This window comes from Clytia hemisphaerica, unplaced genomic scaffold (assembly GCF_902728285.1).
Source record: "Clytia hemisphaerica strain Z4C2 unplaced genomic scaffold, Clytia hemisphaerica genome assembly, whole genome shotgun sequence".
NCBI classification, from domain to species: domain Eukaryota; kingdom Metazoa; phylum Cnidaria; class Hydrozoa; order Leptothecata; family Clytiidae; genus Clytia; species Clytia hemisphaerica.
In genome coordinates this window covers 653,772-680,251 of record NW_027104353.1, presented here as the reverse complement: position 1 = coordinate 680,251, position 26,480 = coordinate 653,772, and the positions used below count along the sequence as shown (strand labels likewise).

The window sequence follows — 26,480 nt, the reverse complement described above, 5'->3', positions numbered from 1 at the left end:
CGAAAGTGGTCTCTTCTACTGATTGCTTCCTGGCGCTCCTTTGCAGACTGTTATCCAATTTCCACCAATAAGATTGCTGTATTTCACAAGGCCCTTCTTTTTGGCACCCTTTGCCTCTCAGTGCCTTGCACAACGGGCGGCTGTAAAATCTCACGCTTCATATATTCAATCTGTGATCCTAAGGCTTAGCTTAGGCTTTTTCTCATGTTCCATTTGTTGAAGAAAGCAAGAATTTGATGCTATTGTCAACAAATGCCATAAAAAACATTGAATAAAAGAAAAACTTTAAAATCTTAAATATTTTCATTTTAAAGAAATGATGAAAAAAGTTAAACATGGAAAAGTTTCATTTTTTATTGGTTTAAATAGGAGCCTGAACCTTTCATGTTTTTAAAAACACATTGCTTACCTGGTTTGCAGAAAACACTTTTGGTCACGAATGGTTCAGTTTTCAAGTTTGTAAACACCGGTCCTTCTTGGTTACCATTTTGGAATAATTGATTTCGCGCAAAATGGACTGGTACGTAATCCAGCGATTTCGAATGCATAAATTACCACGTTTCCATAAATTACCTCGGAAAAATTTTTTTGTAAACATAAACAAATATGGCGGATGAGAGAAAGAGAAAAGTGTTATTGTCACTCTTTGTGGCAATGGAAGATAGTGATATGGATGATAGCAGTGGCGACGAAGAAGAGGAATTTATTAACTTTTTACCTGCTCTTATGAATGAGTGTACCCAAAGGCAAGACAGAACTCAACAGCGGGTTATTGATTATTTCGAACTTACAATTTCAAGACTCCCTGATATCGACTTCAAGTCTCACTTCAGGTAAAATAAATACTTTTCACTCACTCCTCGCCTCATTACCAACATTCAGAAACTCTCTTCTGTAAAATGCTACGTCATAATTGCCTACTTATAATATAAAAGGACAGAGATATAAGCATTTTTAGAATAGGTGGAGGCAATTTTTGTGATTTCTGAAAGAGTAGAGGGGAATGAAGGTTCAAGGAAATGAATTAATAAAATTTATTTGACATCATTTGTAGGTTGCGACGTGAATCCCTTGAGATTTTGTGTCAAAGACTTTGCACGTCAGAATATTTGCAAAAGGGACAGAAAGGTGGTAGAGAGGAGATCAAACTGGCAAAGAAGTTATGTATGTATTTGTGGTTTTCATCCACCAAAGAAACAAATAGAAGTATTTCTAGCCGGTATGTATGTGTCAACGATTTCCGAATTTTTTATCGAGCTTTGGTATTGTTATTTTACTAGTTTTAACCGTTCCTTCATCTTCGCCCTTTGGCTCTAGCTAATTATTTATATAGTCAATATTTTCAACACCTTTATTTATTTAATTTTCCTTTAGATTTGGTGTCACATATTCGAGTGTTGGTCGTGTTGTGGATAGAGTGACGAAGGCTATTTCTGCTATCATGACGAAACAGGAAATTGTGTGGCCGACTGGCAATCGTCGGAAAGTTGTAGCTCGTGGTTTTCAAGCAATGAAAGGCATTGAAAACGTCATTGGTGCCATTGATGGTAGTCACATACCAATTAGTGAAAGAACAGAAGACAACAAAGTTTATGTTAATAGAAAACATTTTGAGTCTGTTGTTCTACAAGGCTGTTGTGATCATGTTTTACGGTTCACGGATTGTTTTACTGGCTTTCCGGGGTCGACTCACGATGCAAGGGTTTACGAAAATTCTACAATTCGACGCAGAATTATTGCTGACCCAGTATCGATGGTTCCTGAGGGATCAATCATACTGGGTGATTCAGCATATAAATTGGAAACATACATGATGGTACCCTATAAGGATACGGGTAATATGAATCGAACGAAAAACCGGTACAACTACAAACATTCCGCTACCCGAATGGTAATTGAAAGAGCCTTTGGTTTGTTGAAAGGTCGTTTTTGTAGGCTCAAATACTTGGAGCTTAGAAACTTAGAGCCTTTGAATAAATTCATAATTGCGATGTGTACACTTCACAATTTTTGTATTAATGAGGACCTAAGACTTAATCTGGATCCTTCTGAAGTTGATTTTGATATTGAGTTTGAGGACGTTGGTCACGATGCATACTACAATGAAATTTATGGGGCTGCTTTAGTGGACGCAGAGAGAAAAAGGGATGAGATTGCTGAAAGTATGTGATGGTTTGGTTTTGTTTTTTTTCAAAGTTAGTTTTGTTAGCTAGTTAAGTTACTAATGTTCGAAAATCCTCCTATGTTTTTTAGCCGAAAGAAAACAATTTTTAGGTTGGATAAAATTTTCTCAAAAAGACATAAGCAATTGCAATTATTTACTTTAGGTGATTTTGCACAAAGTGCGATAGAGTAAATATAATTTCCAAAAACCTTTTTCTATAGTTGTGGAATGTAATATTGTTTACGTAGTTTAGTTTTTTTGTAATTTTAAGAATTATTTATACTGAATTATTTAAATGTGTACATAATAAAGTTAAATGAATATTTATATCAACTTATATAACTTGTACACGTTTTTTATAAAAATAAACTAAGAAAACATGACTTCGATGGTCAAAATATTAAGAACAAGATTTTAAGGCTTTGTTGACTCTGAAAACTTAGCTTATAGTATGAAAAATACTCAGAAATTGGTGAAGAAATTAAGAACAAAGAACATTTTTAGGCTTTAAACTAGAAAGGTTAACATAACTTAAAAAGACCAGCTTTTTTAAAAACAGAAATCATAATTTATCCAAAAGTCGATCGTAAAATGCCATTTTTTCATTGTGTCTATTTTGGAGTCTTTCCTCTTTTGCCTGTTCTCTCTCTTTCCTCTTTTCTTCCCACGACTGCATCCACTGTAACAACTGGTTTGATGCAGTGACGGCCGCGGGGACGTACTTTCCTCTTTTTCTCTTTTTGTCTTTCTTCGATTTTCTTCTCTTTCGCTCCTTCAATGTCAATTCTGCCTTATCAACGTCTTCGTCTGCTTTTCTTTCATCATCACTATCATCACTGCTTTCATCACTATTCTGTTCTTCGTTCTCCTCGTCGTCTTCTTCTTCCGGGCTTTTCCTCTTATTGCAATTGTTCTTTTCGCTGGTCATAACTTCACCACATGAACTAATCGTAATGCGTGGCTCAATGTTTGGTTGTCCACCGAGAACTTCATCAAGCTCATCGAAAAACTTTGACTTCTTTGGTGAACCACCTGATTGTAAACGGTTTTGATCTTTTGCTTTTTTGTACGGCTTGCGTATTGTGTCAAAACGTGTCGAACACTGTTCTGCGTCTGGCAAATCATCCTCTTTCTCGCCACGTTTAACCATTTCTGCCACAACATCATTTCTTATTATATTCCAAACTTTTGTTTGCGTGTATCGAGGCGAATCAATCATTGGTACGTACTTTTTGTAGACCTGGATCAGATAAAGTGTCCAGTTTTTTGACCAACGATATGCCTTTTTTTTGTTACTTGCCGACGACGATGGTGAGCGTTATCAGTAGAAAGATTTTTGGAGCAAGTTGGTGCTTCACTGCCCGGGACCACTTGTTGTTCGATATCCAATGCATTGTTTTTGGTTTGTTTTTTAGAAGATTTTGTGTTTTTTTTTGACGATTTTGTTTTTGTTTTTTTCGATTGCAAAGAAGCAGCTTCCACAGCTCCTGGTCGACATTTGATATGGCACTTCAAAGATTTCTTTTTATTAATGTCTGCATATTCAGACAGCTTGATGTTTCGAATGTCATCTTGTGACTCTTCCAGTAAGCTTTCACAACTGCTGCTCAATGACTCAGAATCCGACGACATGATGATAAATTTTCAATCTTGAATCTTGACTGCTGAAACTTGTCAATCAGAACCTGTGTATTTTTATTTTTTTGATCCGATGACGCCCCCTTTTTGTTTACATAATCACCCTCCCTACGGAATAATTTATGCAGATTATGCGTTGCTAAGTCACGTGACTATCCGAATAATATTCCCGGAAACACTTCTAAATGTCTCGAAAGGTTCACAAAATGGTGGTGTTTCTGGGAAATGGCATTTTTGCCTGAGTTTAGTGGAGAAAATACAGAGTTGATTTATGGAAATACCAGGAACACAGGAAATGCTGGAAACACACCACCTCGAGAGGTAAGGTGTTTCTGGTAAAAAGTTTTTGCCAAAAACACCCAGAAAACCATGAAAGGTTCAGGAAAGGTGTTTCAGGTAAAAGTGTTTTCAGTGTTTTCAGGACTTTTTTGACATGAAAGGTTCAGGCTCTAGGGGATTTGGAAAACTTTCTGATGTTTTTTTTTCGGTCGTGCTTCATTTTAAAAATAACGAAGATGAAAAGTTACCATCAATCCTGCAAGTAAAAATAGGTATTCCGACTAGTCTATGAAAAGTGTCTGATGCAAGTTACCCAATTTTACGGTATAGTCATATTCAGCCTCAAATTTGGAAAAGCTTAAAAATAATCGGCTATAAAATTTAAAAATAATATTTCAATATTTCACCTTATTTCATAAGCACTGCAATAAAGCATCTTTCAGTATCTTATAGTAAGCACAGTAAAGACCACCTCATCCATGCTTATGAATTATAAAAATCTAAACTTTTATCTGTTTCTTATGTTAAAAGTAGTAGTAATCTTGAAAATATGTAAACTGGCATGAAGCAGAAATATGTCTCAGACTACATCTTCTAATATTATCGCAGGTAAGCAATATCAATATTTTTAAAGTAATTAATCCTGCCCTCTTCATTCAAATTTTTTTAAAGAATAAAAATGAAAGACTTGAGATTTTATAAAAAAGATTTGTATTCTTTTAATTTTCTTTATATGCGCTGAAGTAACTTCCTTTGTATCAAAATTAGCATATAAAGTATATTATATTGCTTTTTATTTCAAGGACATTTAATTCTTCTTTAACTTTATTTCAGGTTCAAACGTTCTGTCAGAAGATCAACAAAATGTTGTTGATGATATTCTAATAAAAAAATGGTAAATTTTGCATCTCTTCAGATCTCTTTATTAATTATTTCAAAACTAATATCTTCTATACTAAATGAGTTTATGAAAAATGTCTGTAACGCTAGCCCAGTAACATATTAAGGTTTCTAAAATTTGAACGCCGCGGCTGGAAAACCTATCCTCCTTCGATACAAAAAGTCTCGCGCTAAGTTTGACAAGCGTAGAAAACTCGGATTAGAGAAGACTCTACACTGCTATTTGTAAACGAAAAAAGTTCTGACGTCAATTTCATGAAAAAGTACTGCGACGTCACAAAGTTTCAAATAAAAAGGTGTGGCATTTTTGTTGCACGATTTCGAATTATTTTATATCAACACACGCAACAAAATCCAACATTGTTGTTTGATGATTAAACTTCGTCTAACATTATTTAAAAAGGTTTCAATGTTGGTTGCATTGCATATGCGCCGGTCTTAAGCTGTCCGCATGTGAAGCCAACAAACGGGAAAACCTTTCAGTGCTCAATCGCAAAGCGCGAGCCTCTCCTTCACAAATAAGGCTTTTTCTTTCCTAGAAGCAACCCTCTCACCACCTCAGACACCTTTGGGCGTCTGCAACGACGGGTACCCTCGATAATTTTGACAGGGTCACTATGGCATTTCATTGAACACAAACTTCCGTTATCTTAAAAAGACATATCATCGAGGCTTACAGACACAAAATTTTGACTAATGTAGAAAGTTTAGAAGTATAATTTTTATTATTGTATTCGGCATTTTAAGCCTAAACGATGTCAGGAATTAACCCACATAGTATTTTAAAAGCTTTTGATGTGCAAGCAAAACCGTTAACCGGCGTTTGCGACGACGGGAACCGTCTAGCGACTGTGCAGTGTAAATTGCGGACCCAGACCAGCCTAGAGAGAAACACAACCAAAACATTATTATCAACGTATTTAAAAATGTGCATAAATTAATTTGTTAACATAAATATTAGTATTTTAGTCTTTCTCATTTTAAAAGAGTTCCATCCACAAATCCTCTTTGATTTTCATTTTTCCCAAGTAACATATCATCAAATCAACCAATAGAATTCTAACTAGCATAAACAATGACATCATGGGTTTGCTCCTGTAACTGTCCAGTACCTTTCTTACTCCTGTTACCACGCATCAAGAATCCTTCTAAGAGATGTCCTTCCGAGTAATAACCATCTGCTGGTTTCGTTAAAGTTAATTCAAAATCCTCACCACCATCATGGCCATCTTTGATTGATCCCCAGATTGCAATCTTATCCTCAAACACTGTAATCCTACCAGTAAAAGCACGAATTTCATGTGCTCTGTTTGTGTGTACAATCTTACACTTTCTGGTTTTTCCAGGTAGTTTTTTGGTTAATGTGACTTCCCAACTACAAACACAAGCACATGGTTGCCCATCACTTGGGTATAAGTTCATTTTGATTTTATTTTGTCGTAATTGAAACTTTTGTGTCTCGATAACATTGTTTTCATCAGCGTAATTTGAAATATCGAACTCATCCCATGAGCATGATGATAGTCTTTTGAATTGGTGAATTGAATCTCGTACTATACTTGCTCCTCTTCTTTTAACATTTTTTGTATCAATATTAGCCAGAGGATTTCTCTCCTTAACTCGTTTCACTAGATCCATCTTTTCGTCTCTTGATAAAATTTCCAAATGATAAATCGTTGATTACGTTCACAAGTTATATTCAATTTTTTTTAGATGAAATTATGTTATAGACGTGCTAACTAACTCAACGTCGCCAATCTCTGAAATGAATAAGACATGAAAAATCGACCTTCTTTTTATTTCGTCTGACAGCTATTCGTAGAATGTCAGCTATTTAACAAAACAGCCAATCAAAACACTCTTTGAAGGGAATCGCCATCTAGCAATCTTAAGAATAAGACGGGGGTAATGATTACTTTCTTGATGATTACAAAAACTCGTTGGCTAATAGACACACACTAATTTGAATAATGTATAGTTTGAAATAATATATTTAACATATTAGTATCAGTTGAAAATTTTATTAATCAGAATTTTATACTAATTTTAAACATCAAATTTACATTAGTATACCCCCGTCTTTGAAAACACATTACGCCATTTTGCTGATTGATATGATTTTAAACAAACGAATTGTATTCATGTCGCTCTAAAGTATAACAAACGGATTGAACAACAATCGCTGCGGGAAGACAAAAAGGAACTTTTTTTCTTTTTGTGTTGATTTTGGATTTAATTACATTTTCGCATCATACAATAACTTTATCAGTAGAGGTACTTTCTTTACAATGTATAATTTATTGACAATCATCATAACAAAAAATAAATCTTAACGTGTAAAGTAAGCCGCCTCTGTTCAATGAATACAAATTTCGAGAATAGAGAGATCTCAAAATGGGGTTTCCCTTTCACTGCTAAGTCGCTTTATGCTAGGCACGTCAAGACTTTCCCCCGATCAAATGCTCCATTAAGACAAAATGGGGATTTCTTGTATGTTATTTAATTACAGTAATTGCTGTAATCATATATGTCTTTATAATAACCCATTTATAAATGCTTGAAAATATTGTGCCATGCAAAAGAATTTAGGATAATAAGAGCAATATTTTTAGCGGCAAGTACAAAACGCCTACTACCTACTACTTAATACTTACTACCTACTACTTACTACTTACTACCTACTCAGTTTGTATACTTTACAGACCAGAACTCTCCTTCGCTTGTTCGAAATCTCTATTCTAAAAAAATTGGTTTTTCTAATATCTGAATGCTAACACACAAGTCTGTGCTTTATATTTACTTGAAAAAAGTGTTATTTAAAAGAATATTTAGCATATTTACGTAGTGAGTAAATATTCTCTTCGCCTCATATAAGTATACTGAAGTATAAAACAAAAGGCCATTATCTTGATTTTTTCTTTTTCCTAAACCTACTCTCTCTTATGACTCTTATTCGCTCTTATTATAAGAACTTTCCTTTTCCTAAACATACTCCCTCTTATGACTCTTATTATAAGACGATAAGAATAAGAAGAATACACGTAAATGTCTAAAAAAGGCTCTGTAATATAAATAGGGGGTCAATCTATCTCTATCCTATAAATATTTCTTGGAATTGGTTTGCGAAGCTTTTAATATTCATTAACTGTGTTAATATTTTTATCAAAAATTTCATTTCGTCAATACTTTGACATGGTCAAATTGACACCTCTAAAACAGCTCTTTGTAGTATTTTCCTACTGAAAATTTCTACCTTGCGATATTGAAAACATCTTATTGAGCACAATAAGAATTTTTGCTACATAGGGTAAAATAAAGTCTACAAAGGTCATATTTAACGACCCTGTTAATAGTTTGGTTCAAAAGGGTCATTTTGTCAATAAATTTCAAAGACATGTCAAAGGATTTTCAGCCTGAACCTTTCATGTCAAAAAAGTCCTGAAAACACTGAAAACACTTTTACCTGAAACACCTTTCCTGAACCTTTCATGGTTTTCTGGGTGTTTTTGGCAAAAACTTTTTACCAGAAACACCTTACCTCTCGAGGTGGTGTGTTTCCAGCATTTCCTGTGTTCCTGGTATTTCCATAAATCAACTCTGTATTTTCTCCACTAAACTCAGGCAAAAATGCCATTTCCCAGAAACACCACCATTTTGTGAACCTTTCGAGACATTTAGAAGTGTTTCCGGGAATATTATTCGGATAGTCACGTGACTTAGCAACGCATAATCTGCATAAATTATTCCGTAGGGAGGGTGATTATGTAAACAAAAAGGGGGCGTCATCGGATCAAAAAAATAAAAATACACAGGTTCTGATTGACAAGTTTCAGCAGTCAAGATTCAAGATTGAAAATTTATCATCATGTCGTCGGATTCTGAGTCATTGAGCAGCAGTTGTGAAAGCTTACTGGAAGAGTCACAAGATGACATTCGAAACATCAAGCTGTCTGAATATGCAGACATTAATAAAAAGAAATCTTTGAAGTGCCATATCAAATGTCGACCAGGAGCTGTGGAAGCTGCTTCTTTGCAATCGAAAAAAACAAAAACAAAATCGTCAAAAAAAAACACAAAATCTTCTAAAAAACAAACCAAAAACAATGCATTGGATATCGAACAACAAGTGGTCCCGGGCAGTGAAGCACCAACTTGCTCCAAAAATCTTTCTACTGATAACGCTCCACCATCGTCGTCGGCAAGTAACAAAAAAAAGGCATATCGTTGGTCAAAAAACTGGACACTTTATCTGATCCAGGTCTACAAAAAGTACGTACCAATGATTGATTCGCCTCGATACACGCAAACAAAAGTTTGGAATATAATAAGAAATGATGTTGTGGCAGAAATGGTTAAACGTGGCGAGAAAGAGGATGATTTGCCAGACGCAGAACAGTGTTCGACACGTTTTGACACAATACGCAAGCCGTACAAAAAAGCAAAAGATCAAAACCGTTTACAATCAGGTGGTTCACCAAAGAAGTCAAAGTTTTTCGATGAGCTTGATGAAGTTCTCGGTGGACAACCAAACATTGAGCCACGCATTACGATTAGTTCATGTGGTGAAGTTATGACCAGCGAAAAGAACAATTGCAATAAGAGGAAAAGCCCGGAAGAAGAAGACGACGAGGAGAACGAAGAACAGAATAGTGATGAAAGCAGTGATGATAGTGATGATGAAAGAAAAGCAGACGAAGACGTTGATAAGGCAGAATTGACATTGAAGGAGCGAAAGAGAAGAAAATCGAAGAAAGACAAAAAGAGAAAAAGAGGAAAGTACGTCCCCGCGGCCGTCACTGCATCAAACCAGTTGTTACAGTGGATGCAGTCGTGGGAAGAAAAGAGGAAAGAGAGAGAACAGGCAAAAGAGGAAAGACTCCAAAATAGACACAATGAAAAAATGGCATTTTACGATCGACTTTTGGATAAATTATGATTTCTGTTTTTAAAAAGCTGGTCTTTTTAAGTTATGTTAACCTTTCTAGTTTAAAGCCTAAAAATGTTCTTTGTTCTTAATTTCTTCACCAATTTCTGAGTATTTTTCATACTATAAGCTAAGTTTTCAGAGTCAACAAAGCCTTAAAATCTTGTTCTTAATATTTTGACCATCGAAGTCATGTTTTCTTAGTTTATTTTTATAAAAAACGTGTACAAGTTATATAAGTTGATATAAATATTCATTTAACTTTATTATGTACACATTTAAATAATTCAGTATAAATAATTCTTAAAATTACAAAAAAACTAAACTACGTAAACAATATTACATTCCACAACTATAGAAAAAGGTTTTTGGAAAATTATATTTACTCTATCGCACTTTGTGCAAAATCACCTAAAGTAAATAATTGCAATTGCTTATGTCTTTTTGAGAAAATTTTATCCAACCTAAAAATTGTTTTCTTTCGGCTAAAAAACATAGGAGGATTTTTCGAACATTAGTAACTTAACTAGCTAACAAAACTAACTTTGAAAAAAAACAAAACCAAACCATCACATACTTTCAGCAATCTCATCCCTTTTTCTCTCTGCGTCCACTAAAGCAGCCCCATAAATTTCATTGTAGTATGCATCGTGACCAACGTCCTCAAACTCAATATCAAAATCAACTTCAGAAGGATCCAGATTAAGTCTTAGGTCCTCATTAATACAAAAATTGTGAAGTGTACACATCGCAATTATGAATTTATTCAAAGGCTCTAAGTTTCTAAGCTCCAAGTATTTGAGCCTACAAAAACGACCTTTCAACAAACCAAAGGCTCTTTCAATTACCATTCGGGTAGCGGAATGTTTGTAGTTGTACCGGTTTTTCGTTCGATTCATATTACCCGTATCCTTATAGGGTACCATCATGTATGTTTCCAATTTATATGCTGAATCACCCAGTATGATTGATCCCTCAGGAACCATCGATACTGGGTCAGCAATAATTCTGCGTCGAATTGTAGAATTTTCGTAAACCCTTGCATCGTGAGTCGACCCCGGAAAGCCAGTAAAACAATCCGTGAACCGTAAAACATGATCACAACAGCCTTGTAGAACAACAGACTCAAAATGTTTTCTATTAACATAAACTTTGTTGTCTTCTGTTCTTTCACTAATTGGTATGTGACTACCATCAATGGCACCAATGACGTTTTCAATGCCTTTCATTGCTTGAAAACCACGAGCTACAACTTTCCGACGATTGCCAGTCGGCCACACAATTTCCTGTTTCGTCATGATAGCAGAAATAGCCTTCGTCACTCTATCCACAACACGACCAACACTCGAATATGTGACACCAAATCTAAAGGAAAATTAAATAAATAAAGGTGTTGAAAATATTGACTATATAAATAATTAGCTAGAGCCAAAGGGCGAAGATGAAGGAACGGTTAAAACTAGTAAAATAACAATACCAAAGCTCGATAAAAAATTCGGAAATCGTTGACACATACATACCGGCTAGAAATACTTCTATTTGTTTCTTTGGTGGATGAAAACCACAAATACATACATAACTTCTTTGCCAGTTTGATCTCCTCTCTACCACCTTTCTGTCCCTTTTGCAAATATTCTGACGTGCAAAGTCTTTGACACAAAATCTCAAGGGATTCACGTCGCAACCTACAAATGATGTCAAATAAATTTTATTAATTCATTTCCTTGAACCTTCATTCCCCTCTACTCTTTCAGAAATCACAAAAATTGCCTCCACCTATTCTAAAAATGCTTATATCTCTGTCCTTTTATATTATAAGTAGGCAATTATGACGTAGCATTTTACAGAAGAGAGTTTCTGAATGTTGGTAATGAGGCGAGGAGTGAGTGAAAAGTATTTATTTTACCTGAAGTGAGACTTGAAGTCGATATCAGGGAGTCTTGAAATTGTAAGTTCGAAATAATCAATAACCCGCTGTTGAGTTCTGTCTTGCCTTTGGGTACACTCATTCATAAGAGCAGGTAAAAAGTTAATAAATTCCTCTTCTTCGTCGCCACTGCTATCATCCATATCACTATCTTCCATTGCCACAAAGAGTGACAATAACACTTTTCTCTTTCTCTCATCCGCCATATTTGTTTATGTTTACAAAAAAATTTTTCCGAGGTAATTTATGGAAACGTGGTAATTTATGCATTCGAAATCGCTGGATTACGTACCAGTCCATTTTGCGCGAAATCAATTATTCCAAAATGGTAACCAAGAAGGACCGGTGTTTACAAACTTGAAAACTGAACCATTCGTGACCAAAAGTGTTTTCTGCAAACCAGGTAAGCAATGTGTTTTTAAAAACATGAAAGGTTCAGGCTCTAGCCCTGAACACTGTCTAAAATTTGAACGCCGCGGCTGGAAAACCTATCCACCTTCGATACAAAAAGTCTCGCGCTAAGTTTGACAAGCGTAGAAAACTCGGATTAGAGAAGACTCTACACTGCTATTTGTAAACGAAAAAAGTTCTGACGTCAATTTCATAAAAAAGTACTGCGACGTCACAAAGTTTCAAATAAAAAGGTGTGGCATTTTTGTTGCACGATTTCGAATTATTTTTTATCAACACACGCAACAAAATCCAACATTGTTGTTTGATGATTAAACTTCGTCTAACATTATTTAAAAAGGTTTCAATGTTGGTTGCATTGCATATGCGCCGGTCTTAAGCTGTCCTCGTGTGAAGCCAACAAACGGGAAAACCTTCAGTGCTCAACCGCAAAGCGCGAGCCTCTCCTTCACAACTAAGGCTCTTTCTTTCCTAGAAGCAACCCTCTCACCACCTCAGACACCTTTGGGCGTCTGCAACGACGGGTACCCACCATAATTTTGACAGGGTCACTATGGCATTTCATTGAACACGAGGCTTACAGACACAAAATCTTGACTAATGTAGAAAGTTTAGAAGTATAATTTTTATTATTTTATTCGGCATTTTAAGCCAAAACGATGTCAGGAATTAACCCACATTATCGTATTTTAAAGGCTTTTGATGTGCAAGCAAAACCGTTAACCGGCGTTTGCGACGATAAGTAACTGTCAGAAGATCAACAAAATGTTGTTGATGATATTCTAATAAAAAAATGGTAAATTTTGCATCTCTTCAGATCTCTTTATTAATTATTTCAAAACTAATATTATCACTATAAGGTTTTAAAGCCTTAAACTTGCTCAATCTGAAAGATCTTGTTAATCAATTTTGAAAAGCCTTATTTATGTTTAATAACCTTAAGTAAGTATCAGATCACAGTCTTTTAAAACAATCAAGTAAAGTTTATGTCATTTTATTTTTACATTTACAGTAGTGTATTCATTACTGGTTCTGCTGGTGTTGGAAAATCGTTTTTGTTAAAAAAGATCATTGATAGTCTTCCGAAAAAGAAAGTTTATGTCACTGCAAGCACAGGTGTTGCTGCATGTAATATTGGAGGTTCTACATTGCACAGGTTATTGATACTTTAACTAGACCCAAATAATAAAGGAATTTGACCAATTTGTACACCAGCTAATATAAATTTAAAAATCCTTTGATTTACTCTAATTCTAAATGTTTTAATTAGCTTCACCTAAAATTGGAAAATCAGAAATCAATGACAATGATTTTATTAAAATTTAAAAAATCAATAAAAGACCATTTTCAACGTTTGTGTTTTCAGTTTTGCTGGTATTGGGCTTGGTGATAAACCAGCTAAAGAATATGGTGATCAAATTTTGTATAAAAGATACAAAGGGGAAGTCAAGGATAGATGGGAACGTTGCCAGTAAGTTTCGTTGAAAATTGCACCAGAGATAGCACAAGTATTAGGGTCATTTTTTAAAAATTAAAGTTGGAAGGAAGATTTCAATTTAATGTCAGGGTAATAGTTATTAAGATCATTTTTACCTCATTCTGGTGTATGATAATTTATTGAAAATATTCAATGAAAAAAGTCTTGAGTGAGATTTTTATTAGTAAACTGACTATCTTTAATGAAGGAATCAAACCATTTATGATGCTCTGATTTTTTAGGGTGCTGATTATTGACGAGATTTCTATGATCGATGGTTTCTTGTTTGAAAAAATTGAAGAAGTTGCTCGTATCGTTCGACAGAATTATGCACCCTTTGGTGGAATTCAACTTGTTTTGTGTGGGTAAGTTAAGTTATATATTATAATCTCTTAGAAGAAAAAAGCTCTCAGTCCAATTACTTCTACCAGAAAACCTTGATTTTAGCGCTCGTACAATTTCTTCTAAGTTTTACTGTAACTGTTTCTAAGTACAGACTAACTTAAGTTAGTCTGTACTTAGAAACAGTTACAGTAAAACTTAGTAGTACTAGTAGGTCATTCTGTATCATCATTGACAAGAATTTCTGGATCTGAAAGCAATGTAATAGAGGATGAGATGAGTCATCTCCGTTGTTCTTCAAGCACTTTTTAATAAATTTTATTACTTGGATTTGGCTTTTATTTCTTAGTATTAGGTAGGCCGAAAATAATCCACCTTAGTATTGTTGTCATAGCAAGGAATTGTAACCATCAGATTAGTATCATCATTTCACTAGCACTGCCTCATTCAGAAACTTTTTGTCTTCATCTTTCAGAGACTTTCTGCAGTTGCCTCCAGTAAAATGTGACCGCTTTGCATTCGAAACTGATGCTTGGAAGAATTGTATCCATAAAACTGTCGTTCTGGACAAAGTGTTCCGTCAAAAAGAGCTGGGATTTGTGTCCTTGCTAAATCGGTTACGAGTTGGCTCTTACACGAAACTAGACATTGAAGTTCTACAGAAATGCAATAAAACGCTTTTCCCGAATGATGGAATCAAGCCAACGTGTTTGTTCCCTTTGAGATCGACTTGTGATCGTGTCAATCAAACTGAGGTGATTACATTTAAGATTGTAGTAGTAGTGTGGCTGTTCTGTATCATAATGATCTTCAGTGGAGACAAAAAGGCTATGATAGAATTTGAATAACATAACGGTTTCATACTTGTTAAAAAGATGTTGAATTATTGAATTTTATCACAGAGAAAAAAATCAAAAAATTTTGGAAAATTACTATGTAAAATGAAGAAAAAGAAATCGTGAAGAAATTTTCTATAATAATAGGAAAATTCTGCATGTAATTGTTTTTTTCTTCCTCATTTTAATTTTTTTTGAGAATCTTTTCTATTTTATAGTATGGAAATCTTTTCAACAAGTACAAAACCACAATTTCATTCAAACTCTATCAAATGTCCAGCCTTTTTTTATTTCTGCTGCAGATTACCTTGAGACAGAAAGATCATTATTTGGAGCACCAGTAAAATTTATTGAAAGGCCCTTTTAACTTCTAAATTTAGGTTGACTTGTTGGAATAAGGCCATAATCTTGACCATCATATTTAAAATTTTTGAATGGGTATACCTTTTCAAAAAGGGAGAATCGTGGAGAGTCGCTTATTGTCCAATATTAAGCAGGATGTACCGATTTTTCCTGATGATTATAAGGATTAATATTCCAGACCTGCACATTATTTTAATATAGCCATTTCAAAAGATCCCTTCAACAAAGTGCTAATGCTCCTTTCCAAAAAATTAACTCATAGTGTGCAGAGGGGTCCAGCCCCCAGCATTTTTCAGGGGGGCTAAGGAAAATAACCCCGGGCTAAATTCTAGAAACATCTTCACAAAGCAAAATATCAAAGAAATTTTGCATGCAAATTTCCAAAAAAAAACATTTTCAAGAGGGATAAAACCTTCCCACACAGCATAGATTTTTAACATGATTTAAAATATCTTCAACCTATCAGCTCTGCCCCAGTTCTATTACACAACACTAGCCCCCAGTATTTTTTGAAAAATACAGCCCCAATCAAGCAACAATGGTTTACACCCCTTAAGTTCAGGGGGGGTGCATTCTATGTTAACACTACTATCTTTCTATCATCTTCTTGACTTTTGTTTATTTTTTAGTTAAACAAACTCCCAGGAATAACTCAAACATTTGATGCGTAAGAATAAAATTTGATTTCTTTTCTTTTTCTTGGACCTTAAATATATCAAACGAATAGCGCTCTACATCGAATACGTCATAATTATTTTAGCTAAACATTTTACGAGATTCAATCCCACAGTTGATTCGAAATGATTATAAAATCTTGAAAGTTATTACTGTATTTTTCTTTTGACATTGTAAGTTATTAACTTGCACGAGTAATAAACGCAAAAGAGGATGGGATTTGAATTTGAATTGAAAAGAAGAGTGGCGGTTGTAAACAAAGATGGCGGATGATAAATGTAAACAATGAAAATGAAAGTGAAACTAAATCTTGCGATGGCTGTGAACGTTATATATTTCCAGACAAATAGATTTACTTTGCTTTGAAACACTTTTCATTGCTTGCTGTGGATTTTGGGGAATAACAGAAGCTAGAGGTAACCAACCCTATTGGGACTGCCCCATTATCTGAAGTGATCCAGCCCAAGATTTGAAATGCAAGCGTCACCACCACAAACCAACACACAAGTGACTGTCGTCAATGAATTGAAAACGTGTGATCGATGCGACAAAAAGTATAAAGGTAATGCTGGACTGAAGAATCATCAAAGATTCTGTAAAGCAAAACCAAAAACAGCTCCAGCACCGCCTCCTCTCGTCGAGACTCCAGACCAACCATCAATAGCAGAAAATGACAGCCAACAATCAGAACAATCAATACCAACAAACATTCAAAATGAGAACCCATTGTATACATGGGGAGACTACGACAACACCCATGTGGTAAGAAGTATTGAATACATATATGAGAAGATTGTATATTGGAGGAGAAATTTATTTATGCTGCCATTCGGCAAAGTTGGGAAGAGCTACATTGAACAAAATAACTATCTTCTCAACGAATGGTTACATGACTCTCCCTTAGCAATTATATCATTCAAAATGATAATGGTTATGCCTCAGTTACTTCTTCAAAAGCCTTCACCGAAATCCAAAGCGAAAGATCACAGTGCTCACCTAAAAAGAAGGCTGGAGCTTTGGATGAAAGGAGAGTTCCATCAACTGCTAGAGGAAAGTACAGCAATTCAACAGAACTTGAAAAGTTCGAGCAAACCAAAAGCAATCGCGGAAACCTCGAAACGCTTCCTGAAAGAAATGCAGAGAGGCAACATTAATGGAGCCATAAAAATCCTGACAAATAACATGGAGAACGGCATCCTTCTCATCAATGAAAAGACTCTCCAACTTCTTCGTCAAAAGCACCCTGAGGCGAAGGAACCACCAGAAAACGCATTGCTGACCGACGAGGAAAAGCCAGTCCATCCGATCAAATTCGAAATGATTGACGAGGAGATGTTGAGAAAAGCTGCATCGACAACGAAAGGTGGTGCCGGTCCATCGGGGCTGGATGCAAATAGCTGGTGCAGAATTTTAACATCGAACTGTTATGGCACCAGATCTTCTGATCTATGTAAAACACTAGCCTTAGTGATAAAAAGGCTATGCACCGAAAAAGTGAACTCCTTATCAATCGAAGCACTTTTGGCATCTAGACTTATACCACTGGACAAAAACCCTGGACTTCGCCCCATCGGAGTCGGAGAAATCCTCAGACGAATAGCCGGAAAAGTCGTCACTGCTGCTCTTCGTCAGGAAATCATCTCATCAGTCGGCTGTCTTCAAACTTGCGCAGGGCTAGAAGCAGGGTGTGAGTCAACTATCCATGCCATGCGAACCAAATTCGATCAAGAAGAATCAGAGGCCGTCCTGTTGGTCGATGCGAGCAATGCTTTCAATGCTATTAACCGAAAAGCGTTTCTTCACAATGTTGGTATCGTATGTCCACCTCTCGCCATATTCGCTCGTAACTGTTATGCCGAGAACCTGCGGCTATTCGTAATCGGTGGAGTAGAGATATCTTCGAAGGAGGGTACAACGCAAGGAGACCCAGTCGCCATGGTGATATATGCTGTCGCAATAATACCCCTGATCTTCATGCTAGTCAATGCGAGCATAACAAAAAACCACGCTACTGTATCAGCCGGTTTTGCAGACGACCTGACTGCAGCTGGAAAAATCGATGAGCTTTTGTTTTGGTGGAAGCAATTATGTTCACTTGGTCCCGATTTTGGCTATTATCCTGAGGCAACAAAGTCATGGCTCATCACCAAGCAACGATTTGAAATAGCTGCTAGAAGTACCTTTAAAGATAGCAAAGTAAATGTAACTGTTGAAGGAAAAAGACACCTCGGAGCAACGATTGGCTCAGAGGGCTATAAAAAGTCCTTCGTCCGGGAGAAAGTCAAGGAACTAATTGACCAATTAAAAGTCTTGTCAAAAATTGCCCAGATCGAACCGCAGGCAGCATACACTTGCTTTACGGCAGGTTTCAAACACAAGCTAACATACCTGATGCGTACGATTCCCAACATCGTAGATGAGCTAGCGGAGTTCGATTTTGTTTTGGACAACGAGTTCATACCTGCCATAACAGATGGTATTCATTGTTCCCCCATCGAGCGGCAGCTGATTTCACTCCCAACGAAAATGGGAGGTCTTGCTATCCCTATCTACACCGAGCTGTCCGACCAAGAATTTGAAAACTCGATCAAAGTCACTCGAAGTCTCTCAAATGCTCAACGAAAGCATTTTCTTCACGAATACAACGAAAGCCACGGCATCAAAAGAGAAATCCGTTCCGAAAAATCCAAGAGACAAGAAGCCAGACGGAAAACCATAATCGAACAACTTCCGATCCACCAGCGAAAGGCCGTTGAAATAAGTTCCGAAAAAGGCGCTTCTATCTGGTTGACGAAGCTACCTCTTCTTGAAGAGGGGTACAATATCCTAAAGAACGTATTTTGGGACTTGATTCGCCTTCGATACGGGTGGAATCTAAAACGTCTACCAGCCAAATGCGAGTGTGGTGAAACGTTTACGATTGAACATTCACTCACGTGCAAGAAAGGAGGATTTGTTTCACTTCGTCATAATAATTTACGAAATTTGACGGCGAACCTTCTGAGTAACACATGCAAGGATGTTTGTGTTGAGCCAGCTCTTACACCTCTCACTGGAGAGGAGTTTAATGAACGCTCAGCTATTGTTTCAGACAATGCACGTTTAGACATTAAAGCACGGGGTTTCTGGCAAGCAGGACAGTTGGCCTTTTTTGATATAAGGGTATTTAACCCACTTGCCAAGCGATACGCCAACCAGAGCCTCAAAAAGTGTTTTGAAATAAACAAAAAGGAGAAAAAGAAATCTTATGGTGAACGCATTCTTCAAATTGAACACGGTTCGTTTACTCCCCTTGTTTTCTCCGCTACTGGTGGAATGGGGCGAGAAACAACAAAATTTTACTCTCGTTTAGCAGAGACTCTCGGTGAGAAAAAGAACATCACCTACTCTCTAATGGTTATGTGGTTGCGAAGAAAGATTTCATTCTCCCTAATAAGCGCTGTTGCTATGTGTATTAGAGGAAGCCGATCGTGTAGGTCGCAGAAAGAACTGTTAGATTTTTCTATACATTACTCAATCTTATAGTTTTCTTCGTTCGAGTTAGCAGTATTCAACTCTACAATTTCTCATCATTTTCAAGTCTTAGCAACGTTTTTCGGGTCGTGCCAGTTTTTTTTTTTTCTTGGCACCATTTTTATTATATATTGTAGATTCTATGATCATGAGGTCTAGTGGTTATATTATTAATATTTACCTTACAATATTTACTTGATATTTTAGTCTGGTGGTCTGATCAACACTGAAATTTTCGCAGGATTAGCCACTTCAACACTATTACAACTCAACCGAACTTTTCCTAGTCAACCACTACAACACCAACAATCTATAATTCCTGTTTTTTTTTTTGTTTTTTGTTTTTTCTGCAATTTTGCGAGCTCTGTCAGTATCCTTGAGTTTTGTTTTGTGTTTTGTTGCTACAGTTTTACGGTTTTACAATCTGCAATTTTGTGAGCTCTGTCACTATTCTTGAGTTGTTTTTTTTTTGTTGTTTTTTTGTGTGTGTGTGTGTGTGTTTTGTTTCTACGTCATATTTTTTTCATAGAATATAATTATCTTTTTATTTAAATATGATTATTTTTACATAGGACGAATAGCCATTGTAAAATATGGAAGAGCCTGAAAGACAATTAATAAAAAAAAAATATAAAAAAAAATAAAAAAAACTAGACAAGGGTAACCCCATTGTCAGTGAAACAATTGCAAATATCTAATTTTATTTTTTTATCTAATCTTATCATTTTTACCATGTTTTATCATCAAGATCCATACCGGGATAGGCTCCGGCTATAGCCTTAGCTTTTTAATTTATTATATATATATTTTTCTGTAAGCTATGTAAATATTCGATTTTACTACGTATACGTTTTTGTGATAAAGACAAAGTATTTTTCCTTTTTTTCTTCTAAAAAAAAAAAAAAAAAAAAAGAAGATGAGATTGAAGTCGTACAAGCCAGTACAAGCGAATGAAATTATGGAGATTTTTTACTCTTTTTTTTTAATTCACCGCGCGTTGTTCTTTTTATTGATTTTATTAAATCGAGTCGCAGAAGATTTGCAAAAAACACGTAGAAACATGGAATCGGCGTTCTTGATAAGTTCAAAACTTTTCTTTTTTCCAGATACGATTTCGCTAACAATGAATATTACAAAAAGCAACTTGAAACAACAGCTAGATTTCCTAAAAGTAAGTTTTTTTGGAAAATGATCACCAACCACAAAAAAAGATTGTTCAAGTCAAATTTATCAGTACTTCAAAAAATCAAACCGCCTCATCATCCCTTGAATTAATCTTGCTATTGTATGAGTTATTTCTTCTGAATTCTCAGCTGTCAAGTATACCAATCAAATCAAATGATGTTTGATCAAATTTTGGTTTGACATTTACCTCACTCTGAAAGAGGGCCTCTTTTAACATGTTTATTTTTATGTTTAAAGAGTTGGTTTTGAAAGTTGGTGCACAAGTGATGTTATTGAGCAATAAAGATGTGAGAGGTGGTCTTGTTAATGGTGCCAGAGGTGTTGTCATCAATTTTTTCGATCGAAAAAACCCCGCCGTAAGAAATTACTTTATATTTATTTTCAGAAGTATTCTGAAATGAGATCAATTTCCTTTAGAGACTTTTGAAGGTGCAATATGATTTAAGTGTCATTAGCTTAGCTACGATTGAAAATTTATTTTCAAATGTTAATTTTCGCATTTTCCAAAAGCAACGGAGCTTGCGTATGATATTCACATATATCTAGAGGTTGAAAACTTTCCCATCCTTTTTTGAAAAGCGCAATGAATGGTTTTTCTTTATCGAGATTTTCTTTTCAGAATGAAATGTTTGATGAGGAGGAAGAGTCAGGATGTGACGAAGTCCTCCCCGTTGTCAGGTGAGATAGTTCATTGTGATTGTTTACCTTATTAGACAACTTTAGTGAGGAATTTCATCGAGTTGATTACTGTCTGTAACACTGGTAGTAAATGATACGGGAAAACTTATACGCGCCAAGTTTACAGCCGGCAATTGCAGTAGTAAGAGAGAAAATTTGTCGCGGTAGTTTTGAAGACCGCTAGTCTTACCTACCGGATGTAAACTCGAATCGACAGCAAAGCCAATGGCAAATGTCCTTTTGGCTTGGAGCTTATTTCTTTGATAATGGTTAGTCTTAGACTATTGTATAGTCTAGAAAAGCAAAATGATTTCAGATGGTGGCATAAATGTTTGATTATATTTTTATCCTTCAAGGTTTGCGAACAACACTGAAATATTAATCAATGCAGAACAAAATACGATCCTTCAGGGTGGCAAAACGATGGCATATCGCTCACAAATCCCTCTGCAATTGGCGTGGGCTGTCAGTGTTCATAAATCTCAAGTATGATCTCTTTTTATCTTACTTTTAGTTTCATTAGTTTCGGAAACTTACAGTTTTTTCATTTTTCAATCATACTTTTCAATGGAGAATTTACCCAATTTAGTGTCTTTATTGGCAAGGAAATCTAAACATTCATTTCAAGTTCGAAAGGTGTAACAACCTCAGTGAATTCCAAAATTGGGAACACCCCTGTCTTACAGCCCCGTTGGAACTTTTTTGCTCAGCGGGGATAAAATTTTTTATTGAAATCCCAATGGGGATAGAAATTCTATTGTTCCAATGTTAAAAAATCCAGTGGGGGATAGTTTTGGATTGCAATTTTTAAACATGGAATTTCGAATGGGGACGAAATCAAAGTCAATTTCCAAGTGGGGCTGAAATTACAGGGTTTTTCCCACCGGGGACTAAACTTTTCTCAAACTTTCCAGTGGGGCTGGGGTCCCAGTGGGTCTATGACACAGGGGTGTTTGGGAGATCAAACCCTTCTCTGCACTATAGCAATGAACCACTGCAAAATATCTTCTTTAACCGACAGGGTGTAACGTTGGATCGAGTAGAGATTGATCTCGCCAAAGCCTTTGAACATGGACAATCATATGTTGCATTATCGCGTGTAACTAGTCTTGATGGCTTGTTGTTGAGGTAAATTTCATATGTTATTATGATCTGTTCCCGAACCTACGGTTGTCAGAAAGATGTTTAGGTCTTTTCAAAGGGTTGCGTTTATATTTACGCTTCCTCAGACACAGGCATTTCAAGCTATTCACAAGAAACCAGATCATATCATCATTTTAATGAAAGGGCTAGAATATTAGCGAGTACCCTACTAAAAGCTAGGATTTTTTATTCGTAGAAAAAAGCCGCGACGTTTGGTAAAGGCTACTAGAATACCGGTCTTCGACTTTCACCCTTAGCTAATTTGTGATTAAGTTGTTGTTGTTGCATATCTTAGGTTTACTTTAACCGGATTAAATTTCGCGAGATTAAATTTCACGAGCTAAAAAAATCGCGAAATTTTCTAGATTTAATTTCGCGAGTCAAATGGAGACTTGGAACTAGTTTCTCCGCCAAAAATACAATTTTAAAAGTTTTATGGTGGATTTAATTTGGCGAATCAGGAATCTCACGCGTGTTGGCGAGTTTTAATTTCGCGAAAATGGCAAAATTCGTGAAATCGCGAAATTTAATCTCGCGAAAATTAATCCGATTAAAGTAACACTCTTATTTTTATCTTAGAGCCTTCGATCCCAAGAAAGTTACGGCTCATCCAAAAGTGTTGAATTATTATTCATCGCTAGATCCCAGTTTCCCACACTGTACCAAGAGCATGGGTGAACGTGATTTGAAAGATTTTCTCAGCCAAAGGAACGATTTATCCAACTATAAGCGACGCATCGCTTTGCTAACCAGGTAAAACTTTCGTTCTTGATTAAAAAAACGCTCTAAGCAAATTTTTTCGTAGTTGTACGTCTTTTGTAATTCCAAGAATTTTGCCCTCTGACATTAATGCACGGAAATCAGTGTGCAAAGTTATGCTAAAATGTTACTTCCTTCTATTTCAGTATAAAACAAGATCAGTCGGACCAGAACATTAAAGTTACTTTAGGCGTAGAAACTTTCGCGAGCAGAAACTTTCGCGATTTTCGCGAATTTTTGCCCTTTTCGCGAAAGTAAATGTCTTTAAAAATTCTAGGAAGGGCCATTCGCGAAAGTTTATGCTCGCGAAAAATTCTTGACAAGATAGAAAATCTGTAAAACTTCAAACTTTGAATAAAATGTAACTTTTATGGCACTTTTTAGCCTACTAAAAGACTAATAAGTCAAAGGACAAATGTTTCAAGCCAACCAAAGAAGTATTTGTGTCTCTAAGCCATTTTTTCATGTGAAAATTCTCAATTTCACGTCTTGATTTTCCGTTAAATTCGCGAAAGTAAATGTCGTCAATTTCGCGATTTTTCGTCCTCGCGAAAGTTTCTGTTCGCGAAAGTTTGTACGCCTAAAGTACTTGTTCCGTCTAAGCGCGTCAATAACTCCATCTCTCTGAAAATATCTCTTGGTCATAGTTTACTTTCAAGTTTAGGCTGGTTTGAATTATGAAACTACCTTATCGGTATATTTCGCGTGTATCAAATTTCGCGATTGCCAGTTTCTGCATGAACATATAAACGACTGGACATCCATCTCCTTTGTATTTTTGAAGATAACACTGCTAGCTTCGTTGCCGCCTCGTTAAAATCATCAAATGAAACAATAAATTCTGATGGTATACCTCTTGGGAATACCTTGCTAACAACGTCAAAATTTCGACAAAAGTCTTTGTTGTTCTACTTTTCTCAAGTCTTTTATCTATATCATAACAAAGATAACAGAGGCAAAATCATCGTCAGCTTGTCAAAACTCCGACTAATATTTCCAAATTTTGACTTAAAAGTGTCTAATAATTTTAGAGAGTGTCACATTCTAATTTCGATATTCTTATGACACAGGCACTCAACTTTGGCAAGCTATTTTTTTCAAGTCATAAAAAAAATTATTGGAGTGACACAAGGGATTCAAAAGTATACACGCAGTTAAAATTCTGCATTTCAGAGTTGAAAATGTTGATAAAATATATTGCAAACTCGTGAAAAAATTTGAAAATAATCTTTTTGTGCATTAGGAGTAATGCTCAAGCTCTATCAATCATTTTACCTAAACAATTCAAAGAAATAAAATTACGACGGAATATTGTCGGATTTTTTATAGCAATTTTGAAATACAGGCGGCAACGAAGCTCGCTTCAAAGAGACAATAAAAGATAGATGTCCAGTCGTTTATATGTTCATGGTTTCTGGAAATTTCCGCGTGTATTAAATTTCGCGATTCTCTATATTGGGCATTTTCAAAAAGTGGGAATGAGGCTAGAAAATGACTGATTTCGCTTGAACTTGAAACACAACGTATTGGGTGTAAACATACCAAAAATGATAACAAAACTAGTGACAAAAATAGTAACTAAGTGTAACAAATAAGTATTTTCGGTTTTTGACCTATTTCGAAAAATTTTTGTGTGTATTTAATTTCGCGATTTTGTATTTTTGAAAAATTTAAACGGTATTGAATTTCGCGAAATTTGGCCTAAAGAATCGCGAAATTAAGTACCCGCGAAATTTGATACACGCGAAATGTAATACCAATAACGGATGGTTACTAACGGGAGTTTTGCCATTTACTATCGGTCTTTCTTTTGTTTCTCTATTACAGATGTTTCAAAGCTCGACACCAGATGGTTTTACAAATCTTAGAAGAACATAATTACGGAAAATGTTTGATCAAAAGACCACCACCTAGACCCAGTCCTTCTTCTACTGAAACACCGACATCTAGTCATGAACCGTCATCCAGTAACTGCGCTTCATTTATTGAAAAACCACTATCGAGTGCTGACACGCCAGGATGCAGTGGTTATAAACCGTCGTCTGATAGAACGCCGTTGAACGAAACCCTTATGACAAGTGAAAACAAAAAAGACGACAAAAATAATAACAATTCTGTGTCTCCGGAGAAACTTGCACCCATATCGAGCTCAAAATGTATTGATACACCGTTAACCAGCAAAGATCTATCGATATCAAATAAAATCGATAAAAAACCTATTACAATCGATTTGACGGACGATGAACCCAAAGCAGTAAAACATTTGTGCGATGGCAAAAACATATCTCCGCCAAATGCACAAAAATTGTTATCGAAAGCTGATCTAATACTCGCCCAGTGTAAACAAGGGCTTACGGATTTACAAAAAGTGCCTGCGGACAATTCGAAGGCTAAAGAGGAAACGAAACCGGTTGAGATTTCGAAAAATAAAAAAACTGAAAGTAAGGAGGAAGATTTATTTGGGGACGACGATGATGAGGATTTTTTCGAAACTGAAATGCTGAAACTGGACGAGAACAGTCTGATCGTTACTACACCCAAAAAGAATTCGTTCTTTGATAACATTTGTCCTGATTTATTGAAAGCTTCACAAAGTGCGAATACTTCTTCTAAAAGGAAAATGACAACGAGCACTCCCTTTGTTGACTTTGGTACCAATTCTTCTAGACTTGGAAAAAGACAACTTTCTGATTCGTCATGCGCAAGAAACGACCAGAAACGACCGAACTTGAATGACAGTCGGGAAACACCGACGAATAATAATGAAAGTAGGCCGAGAAACGAGAACTGGCCGACTCAACAACGAGATTTTGGTAGTGGCAGTGACACGCCAAGGCCGAAACGTAGAAGATCTAAAAGGATTTCAAAGTAATATTTCATCGGTTTTTCCTTTGCTTGTGGAAAATTATACAGAGTTATTTTGTTTATATGAGAGGTGTTTTATATTGTACATAATTGGTTTTTTAGAAAAATGGACAACAGTTAAATCTTTTGGCCTTGATTTTGAAAAGCTTTTTTCAATGAAAATTTCAAGTGAGGTAGTCTATCCACAAACTTTTGGGCAAACCTTGACTTGAATTAAACCTAAGAATTCGTACCGGGTGCCTCAGAAAAAACTTTGGACGTTTGGCGAGCCACTGAGGCCGAACAAAGTCTTGTTTAGACTCAAAACCACTTTTATTAGAAAGAGGACATGCTAACTTAAATTTTGCGGTATAACTTTTTAAGTTTGGTCAAGTAGTTGTCAAGTTATAAGCTTTTGAAGT

The 26,480-nt window shown here is 35.7% G+C and overlaps 3 protein-coding genes across 3 annotated transcripts; 2 read left to right on the top strand and 1 right to left on the bottom strand.

Annotated features, from left to right (window-relative positions):
- The first annotated feature begins 464 nt into the window (after window positions 1-464).
- LOC136818113 (putative nuclease HARBI1) lies at window positions 465-2,225 on the top strand. Its single transcript, XM_067074471.1, has 3 exons — window positions 465-833; window positions 1,055-1,219; window positions 1,375-2,225. Exons 1-3 carry the CDS (start codon window positions 607-609, stop codon window positions 2,168-2,170), a joined length of 1,188 nt encoding a protein of 395 aa, XP_066930572.1. The 5' UTR covers window positions 465-606; the 3' UTR covers window positions 2,171-2,225.
- Window positions 2,226-4,589: 2,364 nt separating this feature from the next.
- On the top strand, window positions 4,590-26,201 carry LOC136818111 (ATP-dependent DNA helicase PIF1-like). Its single transcript, XM_067074469.1, has 14 exons — window positions 4,590-4,690; window positions 4,916-4,976; window positions 13,256-13,399; window positions 13,610-13,714; window positions 13,963-14,085; window positions 14,538-14,817; window positions 15,891-15,928; window positions 20,556-20,620; window positions 20,872-20,990; window positions 21,254-21,312; window positions 21,669-21,798; window positions 22,334-22,440; window positions 23,035-23,208; window positions 25,042-26,201. The coding sequence occupies exons 1-14, from the start codon at window positions 4,657-4,659 to the stop codon at window positions 26,084-26,086; spliced, it is 2,484 nt and encodes an 827-aa protein (XP_066930570.1). The 5' UTR covers window positions 4,590-4,656; the 3' UTR covers window positions 26,087-26,201.
- Window positions 10,257-12,180, bottom strand: LOC136818067 (putative nuclease HARBI1). The gene is made up of 3 exons (XM_067074429.1): window positions 11,812-12,180; window positions 11,426-11,590; window positions 10,257-11,270 (listed from the first exon to the last, which is right to left on the bottom strand). Exons 1-3 carry the CDS (start codon window positions 12,036-12,038, stop codon window positions 10,475-10,477), a joined length of 1,188 nt encoding a protein of 395 aa, XP_066930530.1. The 5' UTR covers window positions 12,039-12,180; the 3' UTR covers window positions 10,257-10,474.
- Window positions 26,202-26,480: the final 279 nt, after the last annotated feature.

Bases quoted from the DNA above. Each gene is read 5' to 3' on its own strand.
- LOC136818113 (XM_067074471.1), top strand. From the start codon at position 607: ATGGCGGATGAGAGAAAGAGAAAAGTGTTATTGTCACTCTTTGTGGCA. The intron at 834-1,054 runs GTAAAATAAATA...CATCATTTGTAG, and splicing joins GACTTCAAGTCTCACTTCAG to GTTGCGACGTGAATCCCTTG. The intron at 1,220-1,374 runs GTATGTATGTGT...ATTTTCCTTTAG, and splicing joins AATAGAAGTATTTCTAGCCG to ATTTGGTGTCACATATTCGA.
- LOC136818111 (XM_067074469.1), top strand. From the start codon at position 4,657: ATGTCTCAGACTACATCTTCTAATATTATCGCAG. The intron at 4,691-4,915 runs GTAAGCAATATC...ACTTTATTTCAG, and splicing joins ATCTTCTAATATTATCGCAG to GTTCAAACGTTCTGTCAGAA. The intron at 14,086-14,537 runs GTAAGTTAAGTT...TTCATCTTTCAG, and splicing joins ATTCAACTTGTTTTGTGTGG to AGACTTTCTGCAGTTGCCTC.
- LOC136818067 (XM_067074429.1), bottom strand. From the start codon at position 12,038: ATGGCGGATGAGAGAAAGAGAAAAGTGTTATTGTCACTCTTTGTGGCA. The intron at 11,591-11,811 runs GTAAAATAAATA...CATCATTTGTAG, and splicing joins GACTTCAAGTCTCACTTCAG to GTTGCGACGTGAATCCCTTG. The intron at 11,271-11,425 runs GTATGTATGTGT...ATTTTCCTTTAG, and splicing joins AATAGAAGTATTTCTAGCCG to ATTTGGTGTCACATATTCGA.